Raw genomic sequence first — 13,875 nt, forward strand, 5'->3', positions numbered from 1 at the left:
AGAACCCCTCACGTATTCTCACGATGTTGCAAATTGGACAGTAAGAGGGTGGTCAAAATGAGCGATAAAAATCCCCAGGCAACATGCAATACCGCTATCCAGGATGACAACTTAACTCCAGTCAAGTCGGTAAACAGTACCTGTAGAACTAATAGACCGGGGCTCTCTGCTGTGCACATAATAATGTACGCCCTCTACCTTTCACATTATTTATATATACTCTGAATCTTTCCTTCTCACACTTAACTTACACCGGAACCACTTTAATTTACTGTAAGAGTGTATGAGTGTGATGAATCTATGTTCCTGCATTATATAAACCCACGTTTACATCTAGTGATTATTAGTATAGTAATGCTCCATTGCTTTTATAAGTCCATGTCTGCTTGCGATTTAAACCTACGCTTTCCTAAGTAGTTCCAGAAACCATCATTAATAATGTGGCGATCAGGTATTAACTTTTTAACAGCACGCCTACAGTTATGTCAAGAAGACCCAGGTTCGAATCCTTGCTCATTCCATCAAATGACGTACTTACCAACAGCTGAAGTGTAGAGATACACAGTAATTAATAATTAGTATGTAACAGAGACAACAAAGGTAAATAAATTCGTATGGACCGCTGAATATGACAATGACTACATTGTTTTTGTTTATTAAACTTTATTACAGATTCTCTGCTGTGTTAAGATTATTTTATACGAAAAGGCTGTTTGTGTGGCAAGAGTACTGCGCATGCGTTACCTCTGTCAGCAATACCATCTACCAATTTTAGATTATATCGGTAGACACCAGAGATATGTTTTCTAAGAAATAATGATAAATTTAGTATCGTACGATAGGACAAGCTGTTTTTCATATTATATTTAAAACTATACCCTTAATAAGATACACAGCAAGTTGTACAAGAAGTTTTAAACATTTAGATAATCGATTCAAACGTGTTAGTTGTGAGATAGGTTCTAATTTCAATTAACCACAACTGACAGCGACAGTTCATTTAACTTTTCCAAACCTGATCCGTGTTTCATATTGTGAAATTACTGTAACTGTTTAATTAAACAATACTTGGTAACAGTAGTAGCAACAAAACAATACGTTTTAACAGTTTAACGTGTTTTGCTTTAACGGATTAGTTGTTATATTGGAAACTAGATGATTCTGTGTAGCGCTTCACCGAGGTGAGTTGAAAAGTGTAGCAGCAGATTTTGTTTCAAAATATCTTTTTATTGACACACCGATTCTAACTCGTAGTTCACATTGTTCCCACTAGGGTACTGATAACAACAGCAATATATAAATTTTCGGGTTATTGAACTTTCAAAACGAGAGACACGCTTCATAAATTTCGACTATAATACACAAACATTGTCTGTTTAGAATTTTCAGGCAAAGCTACACGAGGGCCACCTACGCTCTTCTCCCTAATTTAGCAGTGTAAGACAAAAGGAAAGGAAGCTACCCACCGCCAACTGTTGGGCTACTATTTTACCAACGAATAGCAGGATTGATCATCACATAATAACGCTCCCACGGCTGAAAGGGTGAGCATGTTTGCTTTGACGGAGATTCGAATTCGAGACCCTCAGATTACGAGTCGAGTGCCTTAACCGCTTGGCCATGCCGGGCTACATAAACATGGAACTATTAATTAAACAACATAGCCGTGCCTTTCTACAAGGAACTATTAATTAAACAACATGGCCGTGCCTTTCTACAAGGAACTATTAATTAAACAACATGGCCGTGCCGTTCTACAAGGAACTATTAATTAAACAACATGGCCGTGCCTTTCTACTAGGAACTATTAATTGAACAACATGGCCGTGCCTTTCTACATGGAACTATTAATTGAACAACATGTCCGTGCCTTTCTACATGGAACTATTAATTTAAAAAATATGGCCGTGCCTTTCTACATGGAACTATTAATTAAACAACATGGCCGTGCCTTTCTACATGGAACTATTAATTGAACAACATGGCCGTGCCTTTCTATATGGAACTATTAATTAACCAGCATGGCCGTGCCTTTCTTCCTTTACAATGGTTCAGATGCGAGTACACTATCGGGCTGCCAATGGGAGAACGGAGATTGGTTCGTGCACATGATTACTTGAGTACACACACACACTCGTCATATGCCAGATGTAGTGGTTAGTAGGCTGGGCTGGCATCTCGTGCGTTGTGATAAGTGTTGGTACAGCGCGAGACTCGCAAATCGACGCTGTATACAAATCATGTTTGCAAAGAGAATTGATTGTATGGCAGGACAAGAGCAAACCGTAAGTTTGAAGGTTTTATCAGTTGTCGTTTGTTAGTGAAACGTGATAAGCTCAGTAACAAACCTAGTTACTTTCATATTTGTTACCAGCTAACCAAATGACTGTACGAATATAAATCACTTACTTTATTGAGAATAGAGGCATCAAATAAAAAATACGAATGGTTTGTGATTAGGTAATGTAACTTTTATTAGGCTTAATTTATCATGATCTATTGAGTCTAATATTTGTAACTGATAAGTAGACCTTGTGATACTAATTTGAAAGTATATTTTTATATATTACAAACATATTTTAATGGTTCACGAACGACTTAAGATAGTCAATGTTAGCACTGTTAATAACTCGAAAAATCGGAACTCGATACCTGCAGTGGCACAGTGCAGTCAGCCCACTGCCTAGCTCAGCGCTTAACAATTAACAAACTAGCACAACTGGCACGTGCTTTCAGAGCATAGCTGGCCTTCTAATGGGTTCGTTTATTGTGGGGCTGGAAACCTGGGACAGCCAAACGATTGTTTTTCGATGAACACGACACTGAAATCAAAGCAAACAAACGATTTATTACACACCCTAGTGAGTCTCCACATGATCCTGCTGCTCCATAAAGTCGTCAAGGTTCATAACTATGTGTCAATCTATTTCAACAAAATCAACACACGTGTCACCTTTTAATCAGGTGTAATGTACACTTGAGTTGTAGTTATCTCACGTGGTTTAACTTCTGAACGAAACAACAGCTAAACAACCGGAGCATGTATTCAGGAATTGTTTACATAGCTTCATAATTTTACGGAAGACATTCCACACAACAGTAATCCATAATATTACACAAACATTTTCCTCTTTATTAATATTTATTATTTTATCGTTTGTTCCAGGTTCTCCTTCGCTATGCAACATGGTGAATTCCATAGTTTGTATTTATTATTTTATCTTTGTTCCACTTTCTCCTTCACTATGCAACATGGTGAATTCCATAGTTTGTATTTATTATTTTATCGTTTGTTCCAGGTTCTCCTTCGCTATGCAACATGGTGAATTCCATAGTTTGTATTTATTATTTTATCGTTTGTTCCAGGTTCTCCTTCGCTATGCAACATGATGAATTCCATAGTTTGTATTTATTATTTTATCGTTTGTTCCAGGTTCTCCTTCGGTATGCAACATGGTGAATTCCATAGTTTCCTCCTGTCTTTTTCGTGTGGTGCTACCCCTTGTGCTACTAGCAGGTAAGAAAATACTTTTCTCTCACTGACAGTGATTGATATTTGTAGAACTGCCAATAGGAATGACTCATTTATAACTACTTTGAAAGCTAATGGTTGGCGGTTTCCTGTCAGGTGTCATCATTAGCTTTAGTGATGTCGCGAACATGCTTGATACATAAGAATGAACAAGAAAACTAAAGGTTCCTCCATAGTTTTAACGTAACGCATTGTATGTTGTTAACTGTACGAGTTGGTCTAGATTACACTGTTAACTGTACGAGTTGGTCTAGATTACACTGTTAACTGTACGAGTTGGTTTACATTACACTGTTAACTGTACGAGTTGGTCTAGATTACACTGTTAACTGTACGAGTTGGTCTACATTACACTGTGAACTGTACGAGTTGGTCTACATTACACTGTGAACTGTACGAGTTGGTCTACATTACACTGTTAACTGTACGAGTTGGTCTACATTACACTGTTTACTGTACGAGTCGGTCTACATTACATCGTTAACTGTACGAGTCGGTCTACACTACACTGTTAACTGTACGAGTCGGTCTACACTACACTGTTAACTGTACGAGTCGGTCTACACTACACTGTTAACTGTACGAGTCGGTCTACATTACATCGTTAACTGTACGAGTCGGTCTACATTACACCGTCAACTGTACGAGTCGGTCTACATTGCGCCGTTAACTGTATGTGTGAATACACAGAGAAGTGTGCGCATGTGTGTTTTCTTATAGCACAGCAATATCAGGCTATCTGCTGTTTTCACCAAGAACTGAACCTTTGGTTTTAGCGTTGTAAATCAGAAGAGTTATCTTTGTCTCACTGGAGACTTATAAATAAGAAAACGGAAACCAATAAACATGCTGCCATCTAATATCGTCACTACAAATGGATTACCTAACTCTAACCTTTTGTTACGCATAGCAGTAATATAATCCAACTTCGAAATAAGTTGTTTATAACGTAAATAAATATTTTGAAATTTGAGGAAAACGCTAAGTTGTCTTTGCTCAGTGAGACGCGTGTAAAACAAGCTCATCTTTATAAATAGTATTTCGTACATGTTTAGAAACATGTGGCCGTACATACTATACTGGTTTGTTGGCTGGTGAGAAAATGATGTATCCGTACTCTCCTTGTGTGCTGATTTGTATAATCCTAAGTTGTCCACAAAACATATAAAATATTTGGAATTTTCTATTCGCCAAAACTACCCGTAAGGATTGGTGTGTAAAATATTTTGGTATTTCATATATTTGTGACACACATATTAGTGTCATAACGTCAACAAATACGTTTCAAATAATGTAATATTATATTAATATAGCTGACTCATTAAGAAAGTATTGTTAAATCTTTATTTACCTGAAGATAGATTACAACCTGAGAAGTACTGTCATTGCTATTTTAAAACAGACTTAAGATAGATTACAACCTGAGAAGTACTGTCATTGCTATTTTAAAACAGACTTAAGATAGATTACAACCTGAGAAGTACTGTCTCTGTTGTTTTAAAACAGACTTAAGATAGATTACAACCTGAGAAGTATTGTCTCTGTTGTTTTAAAACAGACTTAAGATAGATTACAACCTAAGAAGTACTGTCACTATTGTTTTAAAACAGACTTAAGATAGATTACAACCTGAGAAGTACTGTCACTATTGTTTTAAAACAGACTTAAGATAGATTACAACCTGAGAAGTACTGTCATTGTTGTTTTAAAACAGACATAAGATAGATTACAACCTGAGAAGTACTGTCACTATTGTTTTAAAACAGACTTAAGATAGATTATAACCTAAGAAGTACTGTCATTGTTGTTTTAAAACAGACTTAAGACAGATTACAACCTGAGAAGTACTGTCATTGTTGTTTTAAAACAGACTTAAGACAGATTACAACCTGAGAAGTACTGTCACTATTGTTTTAAAACAGACTTAAGATAGATTATAACCTAAGAAGTACTGTCATTGTTGTTTTAAAACAGACTTAAGACAGATTACAACCTGAGAAGTACTGTCTTTGCTGTTTTAAAACAAACTAACACTGTTATTGCTGGTTTGTAACACAAGAGATTTCAATATTATTGACTTACAAGTTAGCATAAACGTAAAGGCTTAACAGTTTATATATATATATTTACAAATTAAGTTTATGTATCCAAATGAGTTCTAGAGAATGTGGATAATTTTAAATCATAAAGAAACAGGACATCCTTCAACACACATGTAGGGTTGACATAGTACGGGTTCCAGGAGTTTAAATAGGGTCGTAGAAGTATGCATAATGTATCATGGAACCAGGGGATACAACGCCCGTTAACGACGGCTAGTTTTGAAACCATTACGATGTGGTACCAACACCTTCAGTATTTGTGTGTTACCTGAATGAACTGGTTATATTAGAAAGTTTTTCTGGTTGAAAAGTACTGGATTGACGTTGTGGATGTATCGGCTCGCTTTACTGACATCCGGTTGATTCTGTTCGTTAATATCCGGTTCTAGTTCTAATCACATACGTCCAATATGTTATTTGCTTTGTAAACCTATACGCCGTTCATTAACATGCACGTGCCACGTTGTTATTTACCCACGTAAGTTTATGTGCGCCAGTAGTGCAATAAACCGCCATATTGTCACTACTAAAGTATAATTAAATCACGTTATAGTGTAAAACATGAAATATCCAATCTCCGTCTAGCTATCAGTATACGAAACTTTAGAGCTGCTATCATTAACTTACTGTACAGTCAGTAGAATGACAGATATTTTGTTAACGTGTGTTATTAGTAACGTGCAAACTTACAGGATTGTGTTTGATATACCAGCGATGCTCCTTCTTCAGTTTTTCTGTTAGAAACTGAAGAATTTGTGCTATTTAGTTGTACTTGTGTGTAACTGGACGGAAAGTCTCTCTGTGCTGTCGCTATTTGTGGTGATTCAGCTAAGCGGCTTTGCACGTTCAAATATTTGCTGCTAATAAAAACACTCGAACTTTTCCTGTTCGTCTTGATAAAACGGAAAGTTAGCGTTTAGACAGCAGTGTAGAAACACTAACTTTTGTTATATCCACTAATGATAAGTCATGTTTACATAACTTTTGTTACATCCACTAATGATAAGTCATGTTTACATAACTTTTGTCACGTCCACTCATGATAAGTCATGTTTACATAACTTTTGTTACATCCACTCATGATAAGTCATGTTTACATAACTTTTGTTACATCCATTAATGATAAGTCATGTTTACATAACTTTTGTTACATCCACTCATGATAAACCATGTTTACAACAACCATAGATTGTATTTAGTCTGATTTGATAATGGGTAAATATAAGTTCAACTTAAATGTATAACTGTTGGACACGTGTAACTTTTAGAAAATTTAAATTCCTCATAGGTTTGTAAGTAATAAAGGTAACTAATACTGTCTTTTGATATAAAACTGACTGCCCCAGACAAAAGCAAGCTCGAACATTAAAAAAAAGGTGAACACGTTGTTACAACAAAAATCAGTTTACTAAGTTAGTGATATACAACAGGTTGTCACAACTTACAGTAACTAACGTGATCAGTTGGAGAGGTGGTAATGTGTTTATATCAGGTCATCCCTTAAGTGATGTCCAATTTTAGGTTCAGAAAAGAGAAAGGATTTCAAACACTTTTAATATTATTTAATCAATAATGTATGTTTCATTATTATTAATTACTTCCTCCTTCACAAGCTTCTGAATGTCACTTCTATACAATTCCTGGGGTTTGGAGGAAAATAATATAGAGAGGGTAGTTTTGACATCTTCATGTGTTCCAAGCTCTTTTTTTCCATCAGGATAGTTCTGCATACTTTGGCATATATGATAATCAGATGGGACAAGGTCTGGAGAATAGGGAGGATATGGAAGTTTTTTCCCAGTCTAGCTCTTCAATCTCTGCAGATGTGATCCTTGTTGTATGGGGCCGTGCATTATCCTGGTGTAATACAACACCTTTACGATTGATCAAAGCAGGCCTCTTTTCTTTTAGTGCAACATTCAAATGCTCTAACTGTTGACAATAGAAGTCTGATGTAATCGTTACATTGAGTGGCAGCAGCTCAAACAGGATCACACCAACAATATCCCACCAAACGCTTAACAAGACTTTCCTAGGGTGGAGGGCCATTTTGGGCTGTGCTCTAGCCAGGTTACCTGCACTAATCCATTGTCTGCAGTGCTTAACATTTTATAATATGTCCACTTTTCATCTATAGTCATTAACTTGTCCGAAAAAAGTGAGTTATGTTCAGGAGAGTGCAGAAAGGGTAAATGTCCACTCTTGCTCTAAGGTTGGCTTCTGTCAAATCATGAGGGAACCATTTTCTAAGTTTTGGCACCTTTCCAAGCTGTTGCAGATGACAGTGAACTGTTGAATGGGTTGAATTAAGCTTCTGTGCTAGTTTCTCAACTGTTACAGCGCAATCTTCATCAAGTACAGCCAGCAACAAGTCGTCATTAAACTCAACAGAACGACCTAAACGTGGTGCATCACTTAAGCTGTAGTGACCTGATCTGAACTTCTGAAACCACCTTCGACATTTTCTTTCATTGAGAGACTCCGCACCATAAACACCTTGAAAGTTTTATGTAGTTTCTGCTGCACTATTGTCTTTTTTAAACTCATAAAGCATTATTTGCCTAATGTGCTCCTCAGACACATCCATCTTCACAAGGATTTATTTGATTAATGATCTGAAAAAGTGGGTTAGTTTCTTTTATTTGTCTGAACATTTTTATACACATCCTACAACATATCTTAGTCATTAAAACCTTCTACAAAGACAGAAATGATGATGCACGTTCTGTATTAAATTTTCGGACATTACTTATGGGACAACCTGGTAATTGAAACTTGTCGTGAAACAGTTCGTAGTTGTAAAATAGTGTGTTTCAAATTGAGTCTTTGTTGAAATTAGCATTCCTTCAATCTCTCAATTCTAACAACCAGTTTTGTAAAGACATTCACAAGACAACGGTTAATGTCGTTAAAACTGTCTTGTGTAAACAGTGTTCCCATCAGTGCCGTGTTTGCTTTATCACAGACAGCTGATGAGCTCTGGATTGCGCGAAATGCGTCGTCGGCAGTATGATTTAAATACTATTATCATCCTCCATTCTTTTGTGTCCCGTCATACCAAAACATGCTCGGCCTTTCAGTCGTAGGGACGTATTAACATGACGGTCAATTCTACTATTCGTTGATAAAAGAGTAGCCCAAGAATAGGCGGCGGTGGTGATGACTAGCTGCCTTTCCTCTAGTTTTTCACTGCTAGCGCAGATAGCCCTCGTGTAACTTTCCATAAAATTCAAACGCAAACAAATCTTTCACGTCTCAAAAACCCACGAGGGACTAGAGTAAGAATGCAATATTAAAAGTATAATAGGCTTAACGTAATGTAATAATAGGCTTAATGTAATGTAATACCTAATGATAAGTTTAGTTAATTGTAATCATGCTTCGTCAGCTTGTAAAATGTGTTCACACCACAACAGTTGTTGTAGTGATGAAACGTATGTCGAAACTATAGTGATTTACGTGTAGCGACATGCCAACATAAAACATTTGGCCTCCTACAACGTTCACGTACTTTTTATAATTTGTTTTTACGGGTTTCTAGTTAACACAATTACGTAATTATTTGACATTTATTTGACTGGCTGTCTAGCTCTACTTTTCATAATAAATTTTCCTTTTTATTTTAATTCAAAACAAACCAATTCTGATGAAGAGATCCGAGCGAACCAGACTTTACAGGTCATGTACAGCGACAAAACACCGATGTCGCAACAACAGAGTAAACTTTAGGTGATTGTTCTTGTGGGTGTAGTTGACCGTTTTGTTATTTTTGCGATGCCCATTTTAAAATTAATTATTTATTTGGAATTAGGCACAAAGCTACACAATGGCTATCTGTGCTCTGCCCACCACGGTTTTCTGGCGGTATGAGTTCGCAGACATGCCGCTGTGCCATCGAGGGGCATTTTAAAATTAAAATGTGGAACATATCATTGTAATTATCATACAGGAAATAAATTTGTCCGATTTTACAAAGGGTGTCTCATTAGTTTCATTAACAATTAGTAATTTAATGACATGTTTATCTTTTACATTTGGTCCAAAACTTTGGAAGAACGTTTTAAAACGCAAAATAAGAGGTACACTTTTGTAAAGTACATAGATCAACAGTTCCATAAAAGGAAACAAGAAGGAATCTTCAATAGCCGCCGTATTTGAAATTATTTTAGGTAGGATTAGAGAAAATTAATCTCTGAGGCGTTTTCCTTTCTATTTATTGGTTATATTTTTATACTATAATAATAACAAGCGAAGTGTGCGCGCGTGTACCGGTTGTATTTATCAGGCTACCCTCTAATTTTAGGCAGGATTAGAGACACTGCGCATGATGAAATGCATTAGTTGAACATGTTTGACATCTTAAATGCAAAATTGTATTTAGATTTCAAATCACACCAGAGGTGACGGAAGTATGCGCTATAAGATTGTACTTGAAAAAAAACCAAAAAAAAACCATCCGTTCTGCTGCGGGTAAAGAGAAGGAATTATTTAATATCAATAATATATGAAAGGTAGGCATTCTGTCAGCCAGATATTTATTTTAATTGTATAAAATCATGTAACGTGTGCGCCGGACCAACATTTTGTTAGTGTAAACCCTTAGGCTTTTAAACTTGAACTATAAAAATTGTTTCTCGGTAAATGGATAAACTTGTAGTCCCACGTAAGAAACATTATAACGATTATAACTACATGTGTAATCTGGATGATTACAGCTGGTGGTGAGTATGTGTTATAGCACCAGTGATTTGTGAATAGTGCATGATTACTTGCAAGTAATGAACATTTCCAATATATTTCAATAAAATTAGACCAAATCCAATATCGCACCGCCTGTTTTAGAGACTAGCATGCCTCGAACACGATTCTGAGTCGACTGACCAATCAGAAAATTGAACACGACTCGAGTCGACTGACCAATCAGAAATTGAACACGATTCGAGTCGACTGACCAATCAGAAGTTGCTTTCTCCACCCCATACTAATTATCATAATTACCACACTTTCGAATACACGGAACTTCTCGATAAAATGTATAACAGTTTCAAAGGAACTCCAATAAATAAGTAGGCTTAAAGCGAATACACGTGATATATATTCAAAACCAGCGGTTATTTCTAACAGTAACTCCCAGTGAAAATAAAATATTCATACTTAAACTGGCACTGTGCTTTATGGATTGAAAGTGAATTCAATAATGTTAAGTGAATGCTTTGGTAATGAAATCATAATATACATTACGTCACCTTCAAAGTTGCGGATGTCACGATCTGTTTCAAAACCAGAAAGTACTAGTATGTGCCGCAGATAGGAGAGTAACTGATATACGTGTAAAAATTAACAAGAAATGTACCTTGGTGAGTACACGTAAATAACTGTTAGCAATACATGTGTATTTATCCAACAGTTGTACATGTGTATCATGTATATGCTTTGATTGGAATACAGATATTTGTACAGACTTCAAGTTCGCTTAACACCACAGGAATGAACGGATTTAATAAAAATAAGTCTCTTCGCATTGTTGAAGGCCTTGGCATGGCCAGGTGGGTAAGGCACTCAAATCCCCGTCACACCAAACATGCTCGCTCTTTCAGCTGTGAGGGCGTTTTAATGTGATCAATCCCACTATTCGTTGGTAAAAGTGTAGCTCAAGAGTTGGCGGTGGTTGGTGATGACTAGCTGCCTTCTCTCTAGTCTTACACTGCTAAATTAAGGACGGCTAGCGAAGATAGCTCGTGTAGTTTTGCGCGAAATGCAAAACGATCCAAACAAATCGCATTGTATGAACGAAAGTCTTCCACGTTAGTCTGACAGTAGAAATACGTTTCTGATTATACTGACAATAAAGGAAGGTCTTCCACGTTAGTCTGACATTATAAATATGTCTCTGATGACACTGACACTAAAGGAAGGCCTTCCACGTTAGTCTGACATTATAAATACGTCTCTGATTATACTGACACTAAAGGAATGTCTTCCACGTTAGTCTGACAGTAGAAATACGTCTCTTATTATACTGACACTAAAGGAAGGTCTTCCACGTTAGTCTGACAGTAGAAATACGTCTCTGATTATACTGACACTAAAGGAAAGTCTTCCACGCTAGCCTGATAGTAGAAATACGTCTCTGATTATACTGACACTAAAGGAAAGTCTTCCACGCTAGCCTGATAGTAGAAATACGTCTCATGATACTGACACTAACGGAAAGTCTTTCACGTTAGTCTGACAGTAGAAATAAGTCTGTACTTAGGTGATAATATTTGCGGGTCTTCCTTCTGTATTTAACGAAGTAATTGAAAATGCAAGTAGTTGACTTTGTACATTTGACTGGGTTTATAATGTCAGGGAACCCAATTCATGTAAATCTATATTAGGGATGACAAATCTTAATTCAAAAACCAAGTACCAAACTCATTGCTAAACAATGTAAAAATTATTCTGATAAATCAACTACCAACGTTGTTTATATAAATACAAGATAAATACTTCTGCGAATTCTATATCAGAGAAACGGACCGGAAAAATGGACGCCAGGCTCAATAACGTGTTTTATAGTTGTGTTTTTAATTTCACGCAAAGCGACACGAGATAGCTAATTTAGCAGTGTAAAACTGGAGAGACAGCACGTACTCATCAGCACCCACCGCCAACTCTTGGGCTACTCTTTTACCAACGAATAATGATACTGACCGTTACAATATATTGCCCCCACCCCACAGTTGAAAGCGTGAGCGTGTTTGGTGTGACGGGATTCGAACCTAAGACCTTCAGATTATGAGTCGAGCGTCCTCACCACCTAGCCACGCCAGGCTCAATTAACACACATTACACCATATTAAGTTTTTTACATTGTATCTCAAATACATATAATAAAAACGTATTAAAATTTGAAGAAGCATTTCTAATACCAGAACTTAAACCGATGTTAAACCAGAACTAAGGAACGCTTTTATTATCTATATTAATTATTTTATTAAATGTGTTCACGTATGATATTACACTTGTAACTACCAAAAACAACAAAAAAACTAAATATAACGCCCCTACAACCTTATATACGTATCATGTTGTTCACACAATACCTGAGTAACAGCGCTAACTTGTTCAGTCATTCTTCACCTAATGATGACCTAAACGGGTTAGAACATTGTTACTACTACTTTTGTGTTTTATAAGTAACAGTTTTCATGCCATATCAGCCATCTCTGCATATATATGTCACTAGGAGTACGTAAAGCGAGTGTGTTATTACTTCCTTTCCATACGTTTGTGTGTAATCAACTCTGTCGTATTAGTTTTTTACATAATTATTTCTTGGCCGTAATTGTTTGTGATTAAAATTTACATATTATATTCTCAGCTTTCCACCTTCGAGTTAAAACATGTCAAGGTCAATTAACACCCTTTCAAAACCTCGTAGATTTCTTGCTAGTCGATAGTTTGGCTGAACAAGGCTTAAATTGTTCTCTTCACCCTTAGGAACCGATTGATAGGACATTTTGTACTCGGAAGAACTTGCTTTTTATAAAGTTTATCTACACACGGTTGTACTTAAATATTTATATTAACGAAATTTGTAGATTTTATAAACATTATATTGAATATGTCTTTACGTATATCTGTAAAATCTAGTTACTAAATATAAATTATTAATGAGAGGGCGCTGCGTTTGTAATTTAAAAAATGTTTTGGTCGTACCTGTTAGGTCTCATTACTGAGATTAGAAGCAAATCCGGCTTCCGCCACTCACACAATCTTCCACCATCGTTGGATTAATTAAATAATAGTCCAGTGACAGCTTCCGGCACGCCTGTGTTTCGAAAGTAAAGAATGGTATTAATTGAGAGAGTAACTATTTTAGCTGAAAGAAGCAGAAATTGATTTTATATTCTGTTTCATACTCTGCCATGGAGGCATTTTGGTCAAATGTATAGTTAGTTTTTTAAAGCACGTTATTTAACTATTACGGATTTACTTTAGTTTCTCGCACCTTTTTTTCTAGAGAAAAATGTGAACAAATTGAACTTTAAAATGCTCGTAATCGCTGGTAATTTTATGATATTTAATAATGAGATTTATGATGCGAATTTATACGTAAGAAAACCAGTTTATGAAACTGTGATGGTGTGAGAACTGGACTTTGATGGTTTTGCATAGTTAACCTCAGCAAATTCTGACCCATTGAAATCCAAGTAGAAAGAAATAAACCATCATGATTTATGTGTTGAATATTGT

General features: G+C 36.1%; 1 protein-coding gene across 3 annotated transcripts in view; it reads left to right on the forward strand.

The window, feature by feature from the left end:
* Nucleotides 1-2,127: 2,127 nt before the first annotated feature.
* Nucleotides 2,128-13,875, forward strand: part of LOC143257464 (piezo-type mechanosensitive ion channel component 1-like) — a 109,734-nt gene continuing 97,986 nt past the window's right edge. For 2 of the 3 annotated variants that reach the window (XM_076516178.1, XM_076516216.1), the window contains exons 1-2: nt 2,133-2,285; nt 3,434-3,517. In XM_076516178.1, the coding sequence (XP_076372293.1) occupies nt 3,454-3,517 (64 nt within the window). In that variant the 5' untranslated portion in view covers nt 2,133-2,285; nt 3,434-3,453. Of the gene's footprint in view, nt 2,286-3,433; nt 3,518-13,875 lie in introns of all 3 variants that reach the window. The other variant, XM_076516199.1, reaches the window with a different exon arrangement.

Source organism: Tachypleus tridentatus, chromosome 1 (assembly GCF_004210375.1).
Source record: "Tachypleus tridentatus isolate NWPU-2018 chromosome 1, ASM421037v1, whole genome shotgun sequence".
In the NCBI taxonomy this organism is placed as follows: Eukaryota; Metazoa; Arthropoda; class Merostomata; order Xiphosura; family Limulidae; genus Tachypleus; species Tachypleus tridentatus.